This window comes from Podarcis cretensis (assembly GCF_951804945.1).
Source record: "Podarcis cretensis genome assembly, chromosome: 7".
NCBI lineage: Eukaryota > Metazoa > Chordata > Lepidosauria > Squamata > Lacertidae > Podarcis > Podarcis cretensis.
The window spans coordinates 55,273,635-55,296,180 of NC_137176.1; the positions used below are offsets into that span (position 1 = coordinate 55,273,635).

Here is a 22,546-nt window from a genome sequence, read left to right on the forward strand (position 1 = left end):
CAGCGGGCCACCAGGGAATCAGCTGAAAGGCCATCAACTTGGGATAAAACATCCCCTACCACTCTCTGGAAGCCAATTGGATCCATTAAGTAGTGGGGACGGACCATCCAAATCGGTCCCACCTCCCTGCAGAGGGGAAGGGTCGCTGAGAAGTCCAGTTGCACCAGGAAGTGATCTGACCATGGCACTTCTTTTGTTTCGCTTTTAGTTAGTGTCAGATCACCAACATCCGTAGAGGTAAACACCAAATCTAAGGCGTGTCCGCGGCTATGAGTTGGGCCAAACTTATTCAGGGACAGCCCCATAGAGGCCATGCTTTCCACGAAGTCTCAAGCAGCCCTTTGTAAGGTCGTGTCCGCATGGATGTTAAAATCCCCCAGGACAACCAAACTAAGTGTCTCCAGGAGCATATCCAACACGACCTGAAGCAGCTCAGGCAGGGAATCCTTGGGGAAGTCAATACATCAACAGGAATCCTGTACTGCCCCTATTGCCCAACTTCCAGAACATGCACTCAGAAAACTGGGTCTTCCCAATAGTATGCCTGGTGCAAACTAATGACTTCCTAAAAATAACTGCAACCCCCCCCCTCCCTGCCCACATGACCTGTGTTGCTGTGTGTAAGAGAAACCTGGTGGGCAAGCAGTGGCAAGGACAGGCCCATCTGCTTCATCCAACCAGGTCTCAGTCACACATGCCAGGTCAAATCTTCCATCCACAATCAGATCGTGGATGGCAGTGGTTTTATTCATCATTGACCTGGCATTGCACAGCAACACTTTCAGGTCATGTGAGTTTCCCTTGCTGATTCCAGTATCCTTCCAGTCAGGACCAGACCTGGAGGCAGGGATAGTCCTCAAACAACAACTAAGCCTGCCTCCTCGGTAATGATATGGTCTGGTCTTAGCATAACTCCTCCTCCTGCCAATGATCACTGAGATCAGGTATTCCAATACATCCCCCCCCCCCCCGTGTGGAACTTTGGACTGTCCTGAATACCGCCATTTGATAGCCACGCCCCAAACCAAAAGTCTCATTTGGATGCATTTTGGCTTGCCTACTGCTGAAAGTGACCTTGAGGTGATTGATGATATCATCATTTATCAGTTTTAGACCCTTAAGAAGTAGCCCTCTCCGTAGTTCCTTCCTTATTTCAGATATCGTGATATATCAATATATTGCCATGTTTAGCTGGTGATATATTGCGATATTGAAAACCAGTTATCTCCCAGCACTAGTGGGAGACCAAGGTTCAAACCCCCACTCAGCCATGAAGTTCACTGGGTGTTACTGTCCTATGCATGCCTAAACCTAAGTCCCACTGTGCTCCCTGTATGACCTGCTTTGCTATGCCTGCCATTGTAGGGATGCAGGTGTCGCTGTGGTCTAAAGCACTTAGCCACTTGGGCTTCCTGATTGGAAGGACAGCAGTTCGATTCTGCGCAACGGAGTGAACTCCAGATGTTGTGTCCCAGCTTCTGCCAACCTAGCATTTTGAAGGCATACCAGCGCAAGTAGATACCACTGTGGTGGGAAGGTAAATGGCATTTCCATGCACTCTGGTTTCTGTCACGGTGTTCCATTGCACCAAAACTGGTTTAATCTTGCTGGCCACATGCCCTGGAAAGCTCTGTGGACAAATGCCAGCTGCCTCGGCCTGAAAAGCGAGATGAGAGCCACAACCCCATAGTCGCCTTTGACTGGACTTAACTGCCCAGGGATCATTACCTTCTTTTCTTTTTTACAACCCTCAAAATACCACAAATTGCAAAAGGAGCCAAATAAATTCTCTACGCTAAGTTGTTCACACATTTATAAAGATACAGGTATTGACAAACTACCCCCTCTAAGTAAAAGAGTTTTAGTTTTTACTTTTGCTAGAATGAAACTGCAGTCACATCTCTTCCAGACTGCTTTTCCTCTTGATTGCTTCTGTGTTTTAAAATAATTTGTCGTTTGTAGACAGCATTCATTCCATCTTCAGCTAGATCTCCCATCTTGGCTTCATTTGCTTTACAATCTTAGGGTTTTTTAAAATATGCCAAACATATCATTGTGGCGACCATAACATAGGTTTAAGGTGCCATTTGACTCTGATCTGAGCTTTTATATCTACATTTCTGATCTTGTCCACTGAATTGCTGTGGTGGCAGCCACCATTTGAGCATTTGACAATTCTTCTCAGTTACATAGAGAATGAAATATATGGTTGTAACAGAGGATGTCTTTCACTTAACAATACAGCCTCCCCCTGCAATTCTGTAACTACTAAAAGGGACACGGGCGGCACTGTGGTCTAAACCATTGAGCCTAGAGCTTGCCGATCAGAAGGTCGTGGTTCAAATCCCCACGATGGGGTGAGCTCCTGTTGCTCGGTCCCAGCTCCTGCCAACTTAGCAGATCGAAAGTATGTCAAAGTGCAAGTAGATAAATAGGTACCACTCTGGCAGGAAGGTAAATAGTGTTTCCATGTGCTGCTCTGGATACACCAGAAGCAGCTTAGTTATGCTGGCCACATGACCCAGAAAAACTGTCTGTGGACAAACGTCAGCTCCCTCGGCCAGTAAAGTAAGATGAACACCGCAACCCCAGAGTCGTTCGAGACTGGACTGTTAGGGGTCCTTTACCTTTACCTTTTTTAAACTACTAAAAAGAAAGCAGTTGGGACTTATTTGTGGAGGTGGAAGGGCTTGAGGATGAAGACTAGAAGACATCAGGCCCAGTCACTTCAGACACTAGAAAGGTAGTAAACAATGTGGTCCAAACAAACATTAATGGTAATCAAAACTGGAAGTTCAAACATTAAATTCCTCTTTTGAGAAGTGCCTCTCCCATGGAGAAACAGGAGAACTGCACCCAGCCACAGGGAAATTAGAGGGTGACAGAAATCCAGACTCCATTGCTGGATTCACTCCCCCGTGGGACTAAATAACCTAGGATAAAGTCCTGTTTGGAAATAAGAACAGATAAGAAGAAGAACATGCCTTTTGCAAACACAAAATAAATGTCACTGTTTTAATACAGCAGATTTTTAGGCATTACTCTTTCAGGTGTAACATTATTTTGGGTTTCAATTAAACACCCATCCTCCCATTATACTCTTTGATTCTGGCTCTACCAGTGTAATTCCCAAAAAGGGGGCATTCTGGGAGTCTTGCAGGATAGGTCAAGACAGCACTTGTATGTCTTTCAAACCTAGGACCTTCTGCATGCAAAGCAGGGGCTGAACTAGCCACCCTTCCGAATAATTCATACACAATCCAGCACAATTGTATGTACATTACCTTAGCTTTAATTGCATAATTATTAGTTTTCTATTGTGGACACATAGTCAAAATGCTACAACTGTTTTATATGGACTAGTTAGCTTTGTCATGCTTATCAAATCGTTCTGAAAGAGCTCTTAACATATTTCCTGGAATTTTTTGGTGTCTTTCCCGAAGATTTTCAAATGCAGTCTTCGTCTGTTGAAAAAACAAAAACAAAGGAATACATTATGTCACAGCTAAAGGAACAAGAAAAAGCTAAAGGAGTCAGAACCAGTAGCATTTTAAAAAATCCCATCTTTTCCAGCTAAAGAAGCACAATATGTAATTTCTTTCTGTGATCAGAAGTAAGGGCAGATAAGGATTTTTAGCTAATTGTGGTAGGAAACCATCTCTCCAGATCCTAAGGCATATGCAACTGGCTCCCCAGCAAAGGATAGGGAGGAAATTACTGTCTCCTTGCATATTGAACCTTGAGTATGAAACCCAGAATGCTCACCCAGACCCTGCTCTGCAGTGTTCAGCCAAAATGCATGTACCAAGCCTAAGAGGACCTATGCAAGTCCTACCAGGCATACCAACACGGCAGGTCCTCCAAGGGCATCCTTAACACAATAATGCCTCAGTAAAGCTAATCTTTCTCTCCACAACTTTCTCACCTGTGGTAGGAGCAAACAAACCACACCACTATCCAATGACAATGTAATGCATCTTAACAATGTGAAATAAAGAAGGGAACCACAGGATAACCAAAGGATCAACCCCTGCACACCCACCAAAGTAAACTACTGCTCCTTCAAACAGGCAACCAAAAGCTGAAACTAGATGTGGGGAGGGAGGGGGTTCAGCAAGAATGAAAGCATAAAGCGCTTGGGGAGAACCAGCCATAGAAAACCATGTTCCAAAACTCCTTCCCTTTAGCCATCAGACCCCCACATGCTCCTTCCCTTAACCCCCTGCCTTTGGAAATCCACTTCCCAAGACTTCTTTGAGAAAGGGGGGAAGTTCGACATCCCCTGCAGGAACACCTAAGATATTGTCACACAATATAATACCCTAGAGTACCCTAGAAATGGCATCTGTGTTTGAAATGTCTTCTGTAAAACTGCATCTCATTTAAGAGGTTGATGGTGCACAAGCCATAACTATATAGATGCACAGGAGGTAGTGCTCCAGAAACCCACTAAAGGGCAAAAAACTACAAGAAGAAAGCACCAGGAAGGAATGATTCATGGCTTCAATTGTCTCTACACAAATGCACAGAGTATGGGAAACAAGCAAGATGAATTGGAGCTTTTACTGCAGGATGGCAAATATGACCTGGTAGGCATTAATGAAGCCTTGTGTGATGAGTCTCATGACTGGAATGTAGGAATTTAGGGGTATAACCTATTCAAAAGGAATGAACTAAACAGGAAGGGCTTTATATTGAATGTTTGTTATATTGAGTGTTTGCCATGTGCATATCCCGAAGGATACGTAATAAGAGGGGCACATAGGTAGAGGTACCACTGTATAATTGAAACACCATTAAAAGAGCCTGCAAACTTCCTGTGGCATTTGCCCATTCCTTGTGATTATGTTTGTACAGGAGGGATGGAAATGGCTAATGTAGACCGACTATTGAGAAAGCTCAGAGGCGGAGCCTACCCGGTTTTGAGGCTCAGGCCAGGGGTTTACCATGGGGAGATGGAGGAGTGAGGGTCAGACAGAGGCAGAAAAAGTAGAACACAGTGGTTGGACAGAGTGAAAGACACAGATAGAAGTGAGAGAGAAGAGTGTGACAGTGTGAGATGGTGCCACATCTAGTTAAGGGTGCGCATTTGAGAAACAGTTCTGAATATATTTAAAACTTGTTTGTTCTTCAATAAATTTTAATCTTCGTTGTTGACTTTACAACCTGACTGAGACTCAGTATTTCACCAGAAGATACCTGGTTGGTGGCAGTGGAAGAATAAAGCAGTGGTGTACAGGTCAATAGTCCGTGAAACGACCAGAGGCTCTGTACGATTGCCACACTCCCCCTTCCACACCCACTCCAAAAATGTGACATTTTGGGGTCATTTCTGGGTTTGGTGCAATGCATGGTTGCACACATATTGAAACTCAGCCTCAACAAGTTTAAGAATCAATAAGTTAAGGAAAGGGAATGCTGAGTGGTGAACATAATGCACAAAAGTATATATAATGAAGCCTAGCTCTGGCTGTATAGATTGAGGAAGTCAGTGTGCAGAATACGATTTAGAACTGAAAAAGGAGATAAACATTAGGGAAAAATTCTTATGTTTTTGTATTTCCAAGTATAGAGTTCACTTACTTTTTCAGCCAGCTCTGTGGCAGTTATATTTGGATCATATGGGATGGGTTCTCCAACGTATGTCCTCAGTTTCACTGGAAGTCCTCCATAAGTGGGAAGGAGTACACGTCGAGTTTTCTCATACAGCCATTTTGTCAGCCCTGTAAAAGAAAGTGACCGCATATCAAATTTCTGTTAAGCAATTGCAATCCATCCATCCCAAGGAGGAAGAGTTAAATAATATGAGTGCTTGGGGAAAGATATGCAACATATTCAATCAGCTCTTCTCATCTCTTGGCAATTGGGATCATAAGTTGTACAATAGACTGCAAAATATGGTTTGTTTCCTGATCTGTTCCTGTCTATGTTGGGCTTCCTACCCCTCTTATAGATTACAGCTTTGTTTTAAATCTAATAGAAAACTAAACAAAGGCATATTTACTCAACACTGAGGCAGGCAGCACAGATAAGTGTCCATGGAATAAACTCTGCTAGTAGGTAGGAAAAAGATAATTGGTTTTTTAATAAAGCATAGTCTATTATTAAAACGTATATTGCCTGAAACTGGATCTCTTGCTCAACTAAGAAACGTAAGATATTTAACTCACTTGTCTTTCCGAAGCTCCTGTATGTTTCACAACTGTTTTGTGTAAATATTGGGATGATGGGCTAGAAGAATGAAAGATGAAACAAAAATGAAAGAAAGGCGAGAACTGGATAATTACTTCGTCCTGACCACCCCACCTTTATTTTTGTTAAGGACAAAGAAGAATGCTTCACCTCTGGGATTATTAGGAGAAGAAAATCATAGATTATGCAATTGGTTTCAAAATATCTATTCAAATATCTCAGATGAAGAAACTTCACAAATTGTTGCCCAGATTTTCAGGAACTGAATAGAAAAAAAGGGGGCAAAGGCCATTTTTCTTTTTATACGTTATTGATTTCAGTAGCTTTTTTAAAAAGCAGGGGTGGGAAATGCTTGGAACTCCAGATATCATTTGACCCCCAAACAGGATATTTGCCGTCCTCAACTACTTAGGATGCTAGATCAAGGATGTCAACACATTACGTCATATCCAGGATAATTGTGAGGACAATGCAAATTGCCCAAACATCACTCACCACTTTCGCCTCCAAAGCTATCCGAGCGAAACCTGTGCGGTTACCCCACATTAAGCTGTAGTCAGTACTAAAGCTTGCTTCTCTAGCTCCACCAGGTGCAATGCCCAGTAAATGGCCTTTCTTCAGAATTTCCACACATTCAGCATTTGTGAAATCTCTCAATAAGATAACATCATAAAACGTCTTCAGCCCTAAAAAAGTAAGCCCCAAACAGAAAAACGCATTTTACATAACTTATTGAGGAAATAGTGTAGATACTATACAAGTGTCATTATTCCAAAGATATCGCTCTATTATGGATCAGCTAGGATTTCATGGAAGGGGGACTTTATGCTAGTTCCCCCTTTGCTCACATGTTCTGGCAATAGCCTTTTTTTTGGAAAGCACACAGATTGCGTGCTGAGGTGAACACATTTTGGGCAAGTGTTCCTCAAGTTAAGTCTGTAGTACAACAGATTGATATTCTAGTTTGCATCATGATAAAAATACAGCCCATAGTGCCTTGCTGGATAATACAAGTCTTCAATCCCTATAGGCTGCATGGGTTTTGGATACAGTGGACATTCACACATAGACAGATAAAGAGAGAGAGAGAGAGAGAGAGAGAGAGAGAGAGAGAGAGAGAGAGAGAGAAGAGAGAGGAACCTGCCGGTGGAAACCTGCCTCCACCAGCAGCAGCCCATCTTTTCACCCAGACAGGGGGTTAGATGCTCCATTAATTTACCCAGTGGAATGCCCCCCAACAGAGCTCTCTGTGCTACTGGGCCTGCTTCGGCTCTTACCTCACTTCTTTTGCTTTATTTTTAAAATTGACCTATGTTTCCTGGGGTGGCTGCTGTTTGATGATGGGGGGGCAGTGGAGGACCATGAACACTGTGCAACAAGGATGCCACATGTGTTTGCTTGCAGTGTCACATGGGGGCATAAAAGCTGTGTGTGGGAGAGCTTGACTGACCATTTTTTAATGGGTTGGAGTTGCTATGAAAGCCATGGACATGTATGTGGGCTTCTGCTCTTTTCCTTAGCTGTAGCTCCCACCCCATTCCAAGTGGTGTATGAATACAGTGAACTTTTTCGCAGGTGGTTTACTAGTGAACAGGCTCCCAAACAGGATTTCATTCTTTGCATTGTTTTTCACAGTAAGACATATCCATCTTTATTAGTGATTGATTGAGGGGATCATCAACTTGGGGACCCAGGTTTTTTTACACCTTGTTCTATTCTGGCATTAAAGGCAGCAGCAATTATTATATGAGAACCTGTAGGCGTAGTGGAGAAATCCAATGACACATATCCAGATTCCCCCCATTTTTTGATCCCTGAGGAAGAATGTAGACAATTCTATAAGAAAGCATGAAATTTCTTTATGGAAGCCTTGAGATTACTGGGGTAAAAAATGGCATTCTTGTAGACCTTTTGAGGTCAGTTAATGTTCACCTGCAATCACAATTTAGGCCAATATTACTACAGTGGTGCCTCGCAAGACGAAATTAATCTGTTCCGCGAGTTTTTTCGTCTAGCGAATTTTTCATCTTGCGAAGCACGGTTTCCCATAGGAATGCATTGAAAATCAATTAATGCGTCCCTAGGGAGACCGCCTTCAGACCAGATCCGGGGACAGTCTGTTCCCGGACCTCTTCTGAAGGCTGGCGGGGGGAGAAGGACTTTTCTCCCCACCGCCAGCCTTCAGAACAGCCTTCTGAAGGCTGGCGGTGGGAAGAAAAGCCCTTCTCCCGCCGCCAGCCTTCAGAAGAGTTCCTGCAGGGCTGCCTAGGCTGCGGATAGCAGCCTGCTGCCCGGTGCGAGGGACGCTCTGAAGCAGAGCGCCCCTCGCGCGGGGCAGACATCCGCAGCTTGGGGAGCCCTGCGGGGAACTCTTCTGAAGGCTGGAGGTGGGAGAAGGGCTTTTCTTCCCACCGCCAGCCTTCAGAACAGCCTTCTGAATGTTGGTGGTGGGGAGGAAAACCTTCCTCCCACCGCAAGCCCCGGGAACAGAAGAGAATCGCTGCGCGCCTTCTCCTCTGTTCCCGGACCTGTCCTGAAGGCTTGTGGTGGGAGGAGGGCTTTCCTCCCCACCGCCAACATTCAGAAGGCTGTTCTGAAGGTTGGCGGTGGGGAGGAAAAACCCTCCTCCCACCGCAAGCCCCGGGAACAGAGGAGAATCGCTGCGCGCCTTCTCCTCTGTTCCCGGACCTCCCACCGCAAGCCTTCAGGACAGGTGCTGCGCTTATCCGCTGTCCCTGGAGATTTCCCTATGGGCTTTCGTCTTGCGAAGCAAGCCCATAGGGAAATTCGTCTTGCGAAGCCGCTAAAAAATCGGAAAACCCTTTCGTCTTGCGGGTTTTTCGTTTAGCGAGGCATTCGTCTTGCGGGGCACCACTGTATTAAACTGTGATTACAAACTCTTTGCCAATATATTGACACGCAGGCTTAAAGAAGCCATCAGAGAAATCATTCATCCACACCAGACGGTTTCTCCCAGGAAGACAAATTTCGGGAAATACCAGAAACATTGTCGATATTTTGGAATATCTAGAAACTAAAAGTGATAAAAAGGCAGCCTTGTTATTACTTGATGCGGAGAAGGCCTTTGACAATGTTTCCTGGTATTTTATGAAAAAACAGATAGAAATAAAGGGACTAGGAGTAAAATTTAGAAATGGAATTGAAGCAATATACCACCAACAAAGAGCTAGGCTTCTAATAACATAATATAAATCTGGGCAAGAAAATATAGACAATATAAACAATATAATGAGAATGATTGGTAGTTTTACATTTTAATTTGTTATTTAATTGTAATATATTGTATTTTTCGTTTCTTTCTTTTTTCCTTTTTTTACCCTTTACTTGTATTGCTTTTGCTTTGTATGATTGTTATCTATGTATATATGTATGTGTGGGATATTAATAAAGATTTATTTTAAAAAATTTTAAAAGTTCACCTGCAATCTGTGATCAAGAGCTAAAAGACCTGGATCTACATGCCTTACTGCAGGGATTGGCAAACTAAGGCTCGGTGCCCAGATGTGGCCCCCAGTAAATCCAGCCCACAGACCCTGCCACCTGCTTGGTCAGTCCCCGCACACTACGAATGCCTCGCCGCATGGGGGCTGGCTTCCATGGTTCTGGCATGGCTTCTGGGCGGGCGGCGATGCTGGTACGGCTTTGGATTGGCTGCTGGAAGTTCCTGTAGCCAATTCGAAGCCTTGCCACTCGCAGCTGAGGTAAACCCAGTGTAGCCGTGGACAGAGAGGCCGGCGGGCAGGCGGGAGGTCTTGGCCGTGCCATGGGCATTGTGATGGGTGCGTTGCGGGGCGTCAGTTGGAGCTTGGCACACCAAGGTACAGTGGTACCTCAGGTTAAGAACTTAATTCGTTCTGGAGGTCTGTTCTTAACCTGAAACTGTTCTTAATCTGAAGCACCACTTTAGCTAATGGGGCCTCCTGCTGCCCCTGTGCCGCCGCTGCATGATTTCTGTTCTCATCCTGAAGCAAAGTTCTTAACCCGAGGTACTACTTCCAGGTTAGCAGAGTCTGTAACCTGAAGTGTATGTAACCTGAAGCGTATGTAACCTGAAGCGTATGTAACCCAAGGTACCACTGTATAACCTGATAAGATTTATTCAAAAACCTCACAAAATTATAGATTGCATTTCCTCATAACATCAAAGCAACTCCTTAAAGTATTGACGAAGATAATATAGAATAATAATGTAGAATTGTGGTGGGTGATGATACTAGCCCCAAGGAATGATTTTGTACTGGGAATGTGCTGCTACTGAAATGTACTGGAAATGTGTTGCAACTGAAATTATTCAACCCCCATTGTAAATTCATTTGGAGGATGTAGACCAAGCATAGGCAAACTCAGCCCTCCAGAAGTTTTCAGACTACAGTTCCCATCATCCCTGACCACTGGTCCTGTTAGCTAGGGATGATGGGAGTTGTAGTCCTAAAACATCTGGAGGGCCGAGCTTGCCTATGCCTGATGTAGACCTTTGCAGTATGAAGTTTAGAGGCCAATATAATATTCACAGAGCCATGCTCGGCCTTGCATTGGGTCATTTGGCTTGACATTCACATCGGTTTGTGCTCGTCAAGTCACGTGCCCAAGATTCTAGGAACAAGGAGGACATATTCCTTCCAGTCCTTTACTCTGAGGCAATGTTGCCTGTAAACATGGCCAGGAAAGTGGAGTAACCTGTTTTCTCCTGCCTAACTGTAGTTTGATTTGGCTAGTTTAATTTGATTTAAAGATCCTTTAGACCGTTATACTTAATAAATATGACATTTTCTTCATAATACTGTGCCCTGAGTCTTCCTTATGGTGTGATTTCTGTTAAAAAATGTTCTGAAGAAAGAAATGAATTGGAAATAATTATTCATCCTTTGCTCAATCTGTTTAATTTCAGGGGCTTGGTGAGAAATAACCTTCCCCTCCACTAACTTACTTTTTCACCTGCTGCTGCTATTTTATTTATCTGTGGTTTTTTCCTGCTTGCCTGATACACTGTTTTATATATTAGAGCATTATTTTATGTCATATTTAACACATGTTTAATGTAAGAATACATAATTTAAATATAAATAAATTACCTGGGATCCCATACAGGGCATGATCAATTACTGAATGGCACAGTCTCCCTTTTTCTGTAAAAACTTTTGTCACAAATAAGGTATAGCCGACAAGAACAATTGAGTGATGATAAATAACAATTGCTGGTCCTTTAGGGAGATGTTCCATGCCATAAATTTCATAACCTGAAAATAAAATGAAACAAATAATATTACTTTGTTGAAAGGTAAATAAAATATCAAAAAAAATTACTGGAGAAAATCAATGTGGTTCAAAAAACTGAAATTTAGGTAAAAAGCTCTCCTATATCCTTCAGCTTTCTAGATACTGGCTGTCATCCACACGTAACAGGACTTTCTCTGTGGTCCTCCCAGAATTAATGGCGGGAAATTCTCCTCTCATGGAATGTTCCTTCCATGCTTTCTTCCAGGCGCAGTCTTTGATTGAGCTATTTTCTGTTTTAATCTACTTTTAGCTTTATGCATTATTATGATAAATGTTTTGGAGATTTTTAAATTTTATTTTAAGGGCAGTATTACCCTTCTGCACAGGATTGTTTTGGGAAAGAGCTATCCAAGGCCTGGAGTACATTTATCCCCTCTCCCTAAGAGCTCCGACTTCAGGCATCTTCAGACCATTTTCAGAATCACTTACCAAGCTGCTTCCATGACAGATGCACCCCTAATCATGTCATAAGTAATTACAGGGTCTCATGCTTATGGCCCAGACTTGGTTTTAGTAGTGTATTTTGGATTTGTACATCAACTCCTAAAGAAATAAAAGTCCTCTAGGAAGCATTCAGAATATAGGAAGAGTCCTGCTGATCAGGCCAAAGGCCTCTATAGTCCACCATCCTGTTTCCCGCAGTGTCCCTCTAAAGTAGTAGCCATCACCACATCCTGTGCTGGCAAATCCCAACGTTTATGTTTCAGAGCTACCTTGTGGTTTATCATGCTCAGGAAAATCGCACCCACAAAGTCCCACTATACAATGTTATATTAATCACATTGGCTGTGTAACCACTGCACACTTAAAGCCAATCCCAATCCCTTTCCACAATCCATGAAACTATTTTCAAAGGGTTTGCTAATTGTGTCTCTGTGAGGTGTAAACAACATTCTCCAGGTTTCTTTTGGAGAGGAGGCATGCTTTAAATGTGATTAAATGTATGGTGTTTATGCAGCCACCAACTGACACTTCTTGATTTCATACCTCATAAAAAGTTTTTTTCCTTTATCATTGTATATTACATATATAAATACCCATGCCTGTGTTTTGATCCTTATGGCAACTATTGTTCCAGTGCTTCAAACCTGAAATTCTGATGCTCAGTCATATGAAACTATAAGGTAAAGGTAAAGGTACCCCTGCCCGTACGGGCCAGTCTTGACAGACTCTGGGGTTGTGCGCCCATCTCACTTAAGAGGCCAGGGGCCAGCGCTGTCCGGAGACACTTCCGGGTCACGTGGCCAGCGTGACATCGCTGCTCTGGCCAGAGCCAGAGCCGCACACGGAAACGCCGTTTACCTTCCCGCTGGTAAGCGGTCCCTATTTATCTACTTGCACCCGGAGGTGCTTTCAAACTGCTAGGTTGGCAGGCGCTGGGACCGAGCAGCGGGAGCGCACCCCGCCGCAGGGATTCGAACCGCTGACCTTTCGATCGGCAAGCCCTAGGCGCTGAGGCTTTAACCCACAGCGCCACCTGCTACTATACTGGCTCATAAATTGGAATTATTGGTATGAAAGGAACATATACTCACCATGCCATATCTTTCCAACTAGCTCTACAAATCGAGCCAAAGCATGCCTTGGCTTGTCCCAAAATTTGCTATAAAAATCATTTCCTTGGTGGTTATTCATCTTCTTGTAAGCATTGAACAAAAATGAGATAACACAGCCAACCAAATAAAAATATAACCAATATGAATAAATCAAAATCGGAAGCAGGAATAACCACAGAGGGTGAACCACAAAGCTCAGGTATTCTTCCAAATAAGTAAAACTAATCCAGCTCATGGTTTCCTGATCTGAAGCACGAAGCGTATGCCAATGAAACAAATGAATCAAGTGAGTTTTTCCTCAGTTTTGATGCTTCCCCCCTACTGTTTACCTGGAAAACAGAAAATGCAGTACATCAGTGTGAACTGTCACCCCAGAGCATTCATAGTTACATGAAATCACATGCTATTTAATATTTTCTTAGTTTTTCCAACAGTAACTAGCTAAGTAGACATATTGTTTTTCCAACATTCATCGTGGGGATGTACAAAATTAGTAATGTATGATCATCATTTACTTGTTTGTAAAGCAGGCTGGTTTCATTTCACAGCTGAAGTGTTAAGGTCTTCTAGATTGAGAGCTCTGGCACTTGCAGGACTTTGTTAGCCACTGGAATTTGCACATGCTGTGTAGAGTTTGCCTCAGCAAGTACAGTGGTACTTCGGGTTACAGACGCTTCAGGTTACAGACGCTTCAGGTTACAGACTCCGCTAACCCAGAAATAGTACCTCGGGTTAAGAACTTTACTTCAGGATGAGAACAGAAATCGCACCACGGCCCCATTAGCTAAAGTGCTGCTTCAGGTTAAGAACAGTTTCAGGTTAAGAACAGACCTCCAGAACAAATTAAGTTCTTAACCTGAGGTACCACTGTACTTAATAAGCCGAAACGCTCTCTTGTCTTCAGAGAGTGAAGACTTCTTGTAACAACTGCAAAGAATGTGTGTATATATAGTGTGTGTCTTTTTGCCCCCAAAGTAAGAGCTCTCTCTGCTACACAGTTGTTTCCTACTGTAGCACCCTGTTTGTGGTTAACGCTTAGCTGGAATGAAATATTCAACGCAGCAATAGAGAAATTAAAATAATAATTTATTTGTCAGACAAATAAATGAGAGGCACAGTGGTATATGGTTACCAAGCTCTGGCCTGCCCTCCTGCCATTCTGGCCAGCACTTATATTTCCTTAATCCAGCCCCCTTGCTCCTTCTGTGGCTGCCTCTGTCCAATCAGCCTGGTTGAAATTCCTATTGGCTGTTTGCTAGAACCAATCACAAAAGATACACCCATTTCCTTTTGCCCTTTTATGGGAAACAAAAAGCTATATATTCTTCTATCTATAAATGACAAATAAGTAGTAATATATCTTACATGTGTCTCAACAAGGAACCTTAATTACCAGCTCACCTTGCCCTATTGCCCTCCAAAACAGAAGGTTTAATCTTAAATTTTTATCTTAAACAGATGTCAAGGATCTTGAGTTCACATCATCATTGAAAGATCTCCTTCTCTTGGAGGTCTTTAAACAAAGGCCTGACAACCATATGTGTGCTCTAATGATGTTTCCTGCTTGGCAGGGGGGCTGGGCTGGTGGCTGATGGCCCCTGTGATCTCTTCCAACTATATGAAATAAGAATCTAGCATAAGGATTTAACATTTCTTAGCTTCTAATTCCTTTGCATAATTACATTTAAGCCAATATATTTAATACATAACATAGATAGCCTTTTAGAAGAATAAACCTTCTCAAAGTAAAAAAGGAAGGAACATTTTACAGCCTCAAAATAAAATAGAAAGAAACCTATCTTCTCCAGCCAAGCCAGTTGCCTTTTTCACTGCTCTTGACCTTTCAACCTTAGGAAAATATGGCTCAAGTTTAATGGGAGGCACATGGTTTTATTTTACTGTTTACCCACTCTTAATTATGTTTTTCTCTGCTTTTTTATCTTCTGTAATATGTAGGGTCAGTGTAACCTTGGCTGTCAGCCTGTAATTCCCTTTTTACGACTTTGAGAATTGTTTTCTGCTATAAATCAGGGGGCCCCCTTGTCCAGGAGAATAAACATTGCCAAGGTTCTTAGGCAGCTGGTCTTCTGCCTGGCATAAACATTTGAAAATCTTTAAGCTCATTTTAAAATACAGGCCTTAATCAAAAATATAAGCTTTGATAAAAATGCAGGCTTATGATTAGATGCCTCACTACATTGAACCTAACCGCTTGACTGAACTTCTGCAGCGCGAACACAACACTCATCAAGGAAGGTGGGGAGAATGGGGAGCTGAAGTTTGGAAGCATTTTGGGATACACTACAAAGTGCCTCTTTCTGGGGATGTGATGTGGGATTGTCAGGTGAGAGCCAATGCTGTTGAATTCTACCTCTGGAAACCAAACCCTACCTAATATCACTGCCTCTAGAACTTCTTTCCACATGGGTAATGGGGGACCATGCCATAATACTCATTCACCGTATATTTATCTACAAATTACTAAATCACCTGAAAACCTGTTAGCGTCACATACAGTCATAACTTGTGTTAAAGTCGCTTCAAGTTGAGCATTTTCAGGTTGTGTTCTGCGGTGACCTGGAAGTAACGGAACGGGTTACTTTCGGGTTTCACCACTCGCGCATGCGCAGACGCTCAAAATGACGTCACACGCACGCGCAGAAGCAGCAAATCACAGCCTGCGGAGACGCGGGTTGCGTTCTGCTCAGGATGCGAACGGGGCTCCGGAACGGATCCCGTTCGCATCCAGAGGTACCATTGTAGCTGAATTGCATATGTCTGATTCCCCTCTATTTTCACTACATCTTACAACTAAATAGTATGATAAAATTGGCAAAGGGGGAAGGCTGTGTCATGTGACAAAGGTATATGAGAGCAGAAGCCTTAAAGGAAGAAGATAAGGAGTCTAGAAATGTTGTGAAATGCTGAAAAGCTGCAGAAACATTTAGCATGCTGAATCACTGTGACTTATCTTGAGGATGACTCATTCTCTGTATAAATATTATATCTGCTTGCAGGCGGACTCAGTGTCTGTGTGTGTGTGTGTGTGTGTGAGAGAGAGAGAGAGAGAGAGAGAGAGAGAGTCTCAGTGTGTGTGGTGGATCCTGTGCTCTGCCAAGCCTGTGCTCAATGGAAACTCTGTGTATGCTCTGGAGCTAGTTTAATCTTCTGTTCATTATGCTGTTATTTGCAAATAAGTTTATTTTAACTCAGTAAAGCTTTTATTCTTTTACTGAAGAAGACTCTGCATTATTACGTAAATTTCTGCTTCTCAGTGTTATAAAATTCAAAAACCATAAGAGCGCAAGCTCCTCTCTTTGCGCAGCTATGAAAAACCAAATTTCACCTTACAGGAACTGAGAATTAACACAACTAATAGCACATTTGCTAAGGTAAGAAGAGACTGGTTGGTTGAGATTCCTGCATTGCAGGGCATTGACTAGATTATTCTTGGAGCCCCTTCCAACTCTACATTTCTATCAATCTATGAACTTTTTTTTTTTACTTACATTCCTGGTAAGTCTAAATTGCCTTGGCTTCAGTCACCATTCTGTAGAAGCACCAGAAGTCCTGTCAGGTGCACTTTTTCATAAGCTAATTTCCAGGTGTAGTGAGGCACGTCCGTTTCTGTAGTGGCTTGAAGAGACTGTGATGGGTGGTGCCATTTGTATTAAGAGATGAAGCATTGTGAAAATGAGGGAAGGCTTAGGGAGCTGGCTGCTTGGAGGTTGTGGCCATTTGTAATCAAACATGAAATAGGGAGTCACACCTACAATAGCATTCCTATGGCACAATAACATATTGGGTCACAGAGTAAAGGAAGGAATTGTGACAATGCGTTCTCTCCCTTTCATGGTAGTCTCTCCCTTCCAGTCAGGTGCAATATGTATGTTGTGTAATACACAACCTGAACAACATGTTCTGTTGCAATATTGAATCCTAGTGCATAAGTGAAAGCTCTTTCATTGGCATGTGACTCTTTAATTCTACAGCAAATGAGGATTTCGTTAACACTACTGGGTTTGAATACCAAATCTCAAGTAATCATCCTCAGAAATCAAGTCTATTCCAATAAACTTGACCAGTCACTTGTGCTCCAGGCATTTTCTGAGATCTCCAAAACCATCTGTTTGATCACTGATATTAAATCCTGCCATGCTGATTTTACTGCAGGCAGCTGGTTGAAAAGCTTCTTCAGGAGTTGCCCCTGCAGTATGCAGGAGCAAAAAAGATCAGGAGCAAAAAAGTTCCAGGTTGACATGCTTTGACATCAAAGGGTCTCTGGTATTCGGTACATGTTCAGTATTGTCAGGTGGAGGCGAAGGAAGTCCAGCATGCATTTGTCAATTGTCAGAGCAATGTTTGCATACACATATGATGGTCTGTTTTACTCTCTTTTCGAGAGGAGAGGTATTCCTTGTAACAGAGAAGTAGTATTTTCCTGTATTAAGTGTGATTTGTCAACAGGGGAGAAATAATGTGATAGCTTGCCTTGTTTAATTTGTTTGACATGATTAGTTTATTCTAACTTTCTCTTTTGCAATCTTCTAATGATTATTATTATTCACTCCCCCCCTTACAATCCTTTATCACCAGCTTTTCAAGATTTCTGAGCATTAATAAAGCATCTCACCTTCCTTATCCGCAAAAATGCTGTGTCATGCAGTACTTTGTCTGCGATTCAGTCACAAACACATTAAAAACAAATATCCATGGGATGTAAAAGGCAAATAGAACTGGAACAATCTTCCCTAGTCACTTCATGAATCACTTGAAGAGTTAAAACCAATTAAAACTCATTAAAATCACTTAAAACCTACTAAAAGGCAGATAAAAACCACAGGCTTTCCAGAGAAAAATTGTAAAGTTGTGGGTTGACATAGCAGATGACACAGCGATTTCTCCAAAGCAGCTCTTTATTTTGTAAGCTGGAACAGAACTAAGCTAAGGAGCTCAGTCAGCCTGCTTATATAGAGCTCCAGAACAATGTAACTGTTGCCATTTTCTAAAACTATCCAATCACTGAACGTCACTTTTCAATCCTTCATTTGCATACAAAACTATCCAATCACTGAACGTCACTTTTTGATCCTTCATTTGCATAACTATCTACAGTATCCCCCTGCTGCCCCAGGGTGAGAACTTCAGTACATAACCCCCCTCCCCACCGAGATAAGGCGTTAGTTACAATCGTAATGGTTTCCTTATATACAGCACAACACGTAATGGTTCAATTAGGCACAAAAGCATATCGGTTACATTTCCCATACTTAGACCAACAGTGATACATGTCCAACAACATAGTCCTTTAAATAAGTTGTGCGCTTGGAAACTCTGCCAGACCGCTGGGGACTGGTAGCAAAGTCCGGGGGCCCACACAATTCTTGCTGAGGCTGTGGTGCGACCCTAGGTGGTGTTGAAACCAAATCCCCTGGATCCGCTGCTGTGGGTGGAGCCTCTGCAAGTGGAGTGGTCTGAGCCTGTGGTAAGTCTGGCAGACCCTCTGAAGCGGCTTTGTTCGGCTCCACGCTGGCAGTTTGCGAGGGAGGTGTAGGTGGAGCCTCGCCATCTGTAAGTGTCTGTTCTGGAGCCACGAGCGCAGTTGAGGGCACCACGGTAGTGTCCAAGTCCCCAACCCTGCGCCTAAGCTGGTCTATGCGCCGGTGCCACAAGCGTCCATCTTCGAGTGCCACCTGGTACGAGCGAGGTCCAGTGACTCCCACTACTGTGGCTGGCACCCAAGGAATGTCCCCCACATAGTTCCGGGCAAAGCCCTGGTTTCCTGGAACAAATGACCGTGGCATGTTGGGACAGCCTGGGGGTTTGGCCACGGCAAAGTCCGGGTGCAGCCGGTCAAGCGGCGACCTGAGGCGGCGGCCCATAAGCAGTTCAGCAGGACTCCGCCCTGTGGCCACATGAGGGGTGATGTGTTGCACGAACAAGTATTTGGCGACCCCCTCGTGCCAGTCTCCCCGGTCCAGGCACGCCTGTGCCTCCTTTGCCGAGCGCACCATTCTCTCCGCTTGCCCGTTGCTGGATGGATGAAATGGTGCCATTAGGGCATGGCGGATGCCCAGTCCCAAAAGATACCGCTCAAAAGTGCCTGACGTGAACTGCGGTCCGTTGTTGGAGACAAGGACATCAGGACACCCATGCGTCGCAAACAGGCCTCGCAGCACCCAGATGACGGCCTCGGTAGTGGTGGAAGGCATCAGGGCCACCTCCAGCCATTTGGAATAGGCGTCCACAACTACCATAAAGGTCCGGCCGTGAAAGGGGCCGGCCAGATCGATGTGCACCCTCAACCAGGGTGTCTTTGGCGTCTCCCAGGTGTGTCCCTTAGCTGCCGGTGGTACAGGCCTCGATTCTTGGCACGCTTGACAGGCGGACACCCAGGCAGTGATGGCATCGTCCATGTTAGGCCACCAGACGTAACACTGAGCCAACGCCTTCATTTTGACAATTCCCGGGTGGCCAATGTGCAGAGCCTCCAGGACGTGTTGACGGAGACTTTGGGGAATCACGACGTGGTCTCCCCACAGCAGACAGCCGCGATGAGCCGAGAGTTCATGTTGTCTGGTTGCGAAGGGCTGGAACTCCGATGCAAAAGGCCCTTGTGGCCACCCTCCCACACACCCAGTTAAGCGCACGGCTGATGGTGCGATCATGGGCAGATGCGGATGCCACAGTGGCAGCCAATACAGGCGCTGCCGGAAGATCCTCAATCAGGAGGAGCGATGAAGCAGGAGCCGGGTCTTCCACAAACGCTGGAAGAGGGCAATGGCTGAGGGCGTCGGCATGGCCCATTGATTTCCCCGGGCGATGGACGAGCGGGTAGTGGTAGGCAGCCAGGAAAACAGTCCATCGCAGCATGTGCGGCGAGAGGACCGGTGGAGTTGGACGATCACCGGCGAGGAGGCCCAGGAGTAGCTTGTGGTCAGTGATGAGGTCAAAAGTCCTGCCATAGAGGTCCTGCCATGGAACCTCTTCACTCCAGCCACAAGTGCCAGTGCCTCCTTGTCGAGCTGGCTGTAATTCTGTTCCGTCGGAGATAGCGTCCTGGAAAAGTAGGCGAGCGGTACTTCTCTTCCGTCTGGCAAACGGAAGGACAGCGCCAATTCCAAAAGGTGAGGCATCGCAGGCAAGGACCAGTGGCCTGGATTCACTGTACTGTACCAGCACACTGTCCGATGAAAGGAGAGCCTTGACCGCTTTGAAGGCCACCGTCTCCCGATGAACCCAGGACCAAGGCGTCTTTGTGCTGAGGAGTTGGTGAAGAGGCTCAGCCAACAGCACTTTGTGGGGCAGGAACATGTTATAAAAGTTCAGCAGCCCCAGGAACGCCTGCAACTCCATCTTGTTCTTTGGGATGGGGGCCTGCTGGATAGTGCGGATCTTGGATGTGATCGGGTGAAGGCCAGAGGCGTCGATAAGATAGCCCAGGAACTCTACCTGTGGAACAGCGATCTGGCACTTCTCCCTCTTTACCTTGAGCCCGGCTTCTTGGAATCTGGTCAGCACGGCACGGAGGCGCTCAAACAGCTGCTGGTGTGAGTCTGCGGACACCAAGACATCATCAAAATATGGTACCACACCCGGAAGCCCTTGCAGGAGATGCTCCATAAGGCTTTGGAAGATGCCAGGAGCCACACTCACCCCGAACTGCAACCGGCGGCAATGGAATGCCCCTCGGTGGGTGACGATCGTCTGGGCTTCAGCAGTGGCATCATCGACGGGCAGTTGTTGATAGGCTTGGGCAAGGTCCAGCTTAGCGAAGACCTTACCCTCACCCAGGGAATGCAGCAGGTGTTGGACAACAGGAACCGGATAAGCGTGCTGCTGAAGTGCCTTGTTGATCGTGCACTTGTAGTGAGCAGATTCTCACCGACCCGTCTGGCTTGACAGGCGTGACGATAGGGGTTTCCCACTTGGCGTGGTCAACCGGCTCCAAAACTCCTTGGGCGATCAGCTTGTCCAGTCCACCTTAGCCTTGAGAGCAAAGGGAACCCGGCGTGGCTTTAGCTTGATGGGGGCGACTTGTGGATCAAGACTAAAGGAGTTGGGCGTACCTGTATATTGCCCCAAAGTGCCGTCAAAAACCTCGGCAAAGTCTTTGACCAGACCCTCAGTCTCTGCATTAGAGATGAAGTTGATGCCGGAGCAGGCCCAAAAAATCCTTGAAGGCGATCCGGAACCGGCCAACGCCTACCACCAGAATGTCGTTTCCCTGGTAGTCTCTCAGGTGTACGCGGTGAGAGTCGAGTTGCCTTTTGGACACTCTGGGTACCAGTCTTTTGATGGTGCTCCAAGATACGATGGACAGGGCAGACCCGGTGTCGATCTCCATGTCACATGGAGCTCCTTCAATGAGCACCGTGACATTCAGCTTGCGTCGCGTAGGCGAGTTGGTTTGGCCAATCGTGGTTCCAGACGGGCAGCGGCAGTTGGTGAGAGCGAAACAGCTTTCCTTGGCAGACTGGAGTGAAGACTTGGACTTGCGAGTCGGTGAAGCGGGGGTGTCAGACGGAGCCGATAAGCAGGCCTTAGCGATATGGCCCCTTCTGGAACACTTCCGACAGATGGCGTCTATGAATTGACACTTGGCACGGGAATGGTTGCCTCCGCAGCCAGCACATTCCGGTTGGCCCTTGGACTTCTGTTGGAACTTCCTGCGCTCCCGCTTTGTCTGGTGCACGTCATCGTCTTCACTGGAGGATGCCTCATCACTGCTGGCCTCTTCGTGATGCACTGGAACTGGCTTCCTAGCAAAACGTGGGCTGCTGGACTTGGGATCTCCTGGGTGGAGCGTTCAGCAGCTTCTGAGGCCACAGCCTCCTCAATGGCTTTCTGTAGCGTGAGGTCTGGCTTGGCGAGGAGACGCCGCTGCAGATGGATGTCCCAGACCCTGCAGACGATTCGATCCATCAGGGCATCGTCTAAGTCTTGGAACTCGCAGTGCATTGCAGCCTGTCTGAGGGCAGTGGTGTAGTTGTTGATTGACTCCCCCTCTGCATGGTTCCGGTGGTAAAACGCATGGTGGGCAGCAATCTTGGACGGCTTTGGCGCGTAGTGGTTCTGGAGCTTCTCTTGGATCGTGTCCCATGGTGTTGCCTGGACTGCTTCAGGTGCAACCAATGCTCGGGCCGTCTCAAACACCCACAGAGGCTGAGGAATAGGCCCCGCTTCCGTTCCTTTGATACTGCTGTCAGCTCGTTGGCTTGGAGGTAGCAGTCGAACCGAGCAAGGTAGGAGTCCCATGATTCAGAGGCTGGCGCAAATGGCGGTAGAGGCACAAGTGAAGCCATGATTCCGATGCCGGCGTGAAGGGCGATGGATGGAACACAGTGCTCTAGCCAGAACAGTCAGCTCTGAATTGGTTCTGTCCAGTGATTTCGCTCTGTGATTCAGCTCAGTGATTCAGCTCAGTTCAGAGGATGGCCGCATCTGGCTGTGCTCTGATGTCCATCGATCCCATCCTCGTCGCCAGTGTTAAGTTGTGG

General features: G+C 45.4%; 2 protein-coding genes across 3 annotated transcripts in view; one reads left to right on the forward strand and one right to left on the reverse strand.

The window, feature by feature from the left end:
- LOC307219863 (DGAT1/2-independent enzyme synthesizing storage lipids-like) overlaps positions 1-17,144 on the reverse strand; it is a 53,964-nt gene extending 36,820 nt beyond the window's left edge. Inside the window, exons 1-7 of one of the 2 annotated variants that reach the window (XM_079983381.1) lie at positions 16,556-16,768; positions 13,026-13,375; positions 11,286-11,450; positions 6,688-6,878; positions 6,171-6,231; positions 5,584-5,723; positions 3,270-3,464 (exon numbers count right to left, since the gene is read on the reverse strand). In XM_079983381.1, the coding sequence (XP_079839507.1) occupies positions 3,360-3,464; positions 5,584-5,723; positions 6,171-6,231; positions 6,688-6,878; positions 11,286-11,450; positions 13,026-13,281 (918 nt within the window). In that variant the 5' untranslated portion in view covers positions 13,282-13,375; positions 16,556-16,768 and the 3' untranslated portion in view covers positions 3,270-3,359. Of the gene's footprint in view, positions 1-3,269; positions 3,465-5,583; positions 5,724-6,170; positions 6,232-6,687; positions 6,879-11,285; positions 11,451-13,025; positions 13,376-16,555 lie in introns of those variants that run through there. The other variant, XM_079983380.1, reaches the window with a different exon arrangement.
- The window catches only part of LOC307219856 (DGAT1/2-independent enzyme synthesizing storage lipids-like), a 75,439-nt gene that overhangs the window by 3,146 nt on the left and 49,747 nt on the right, over positions 1-22,546 (forward strand). The window lies entirely within an intron of this gene.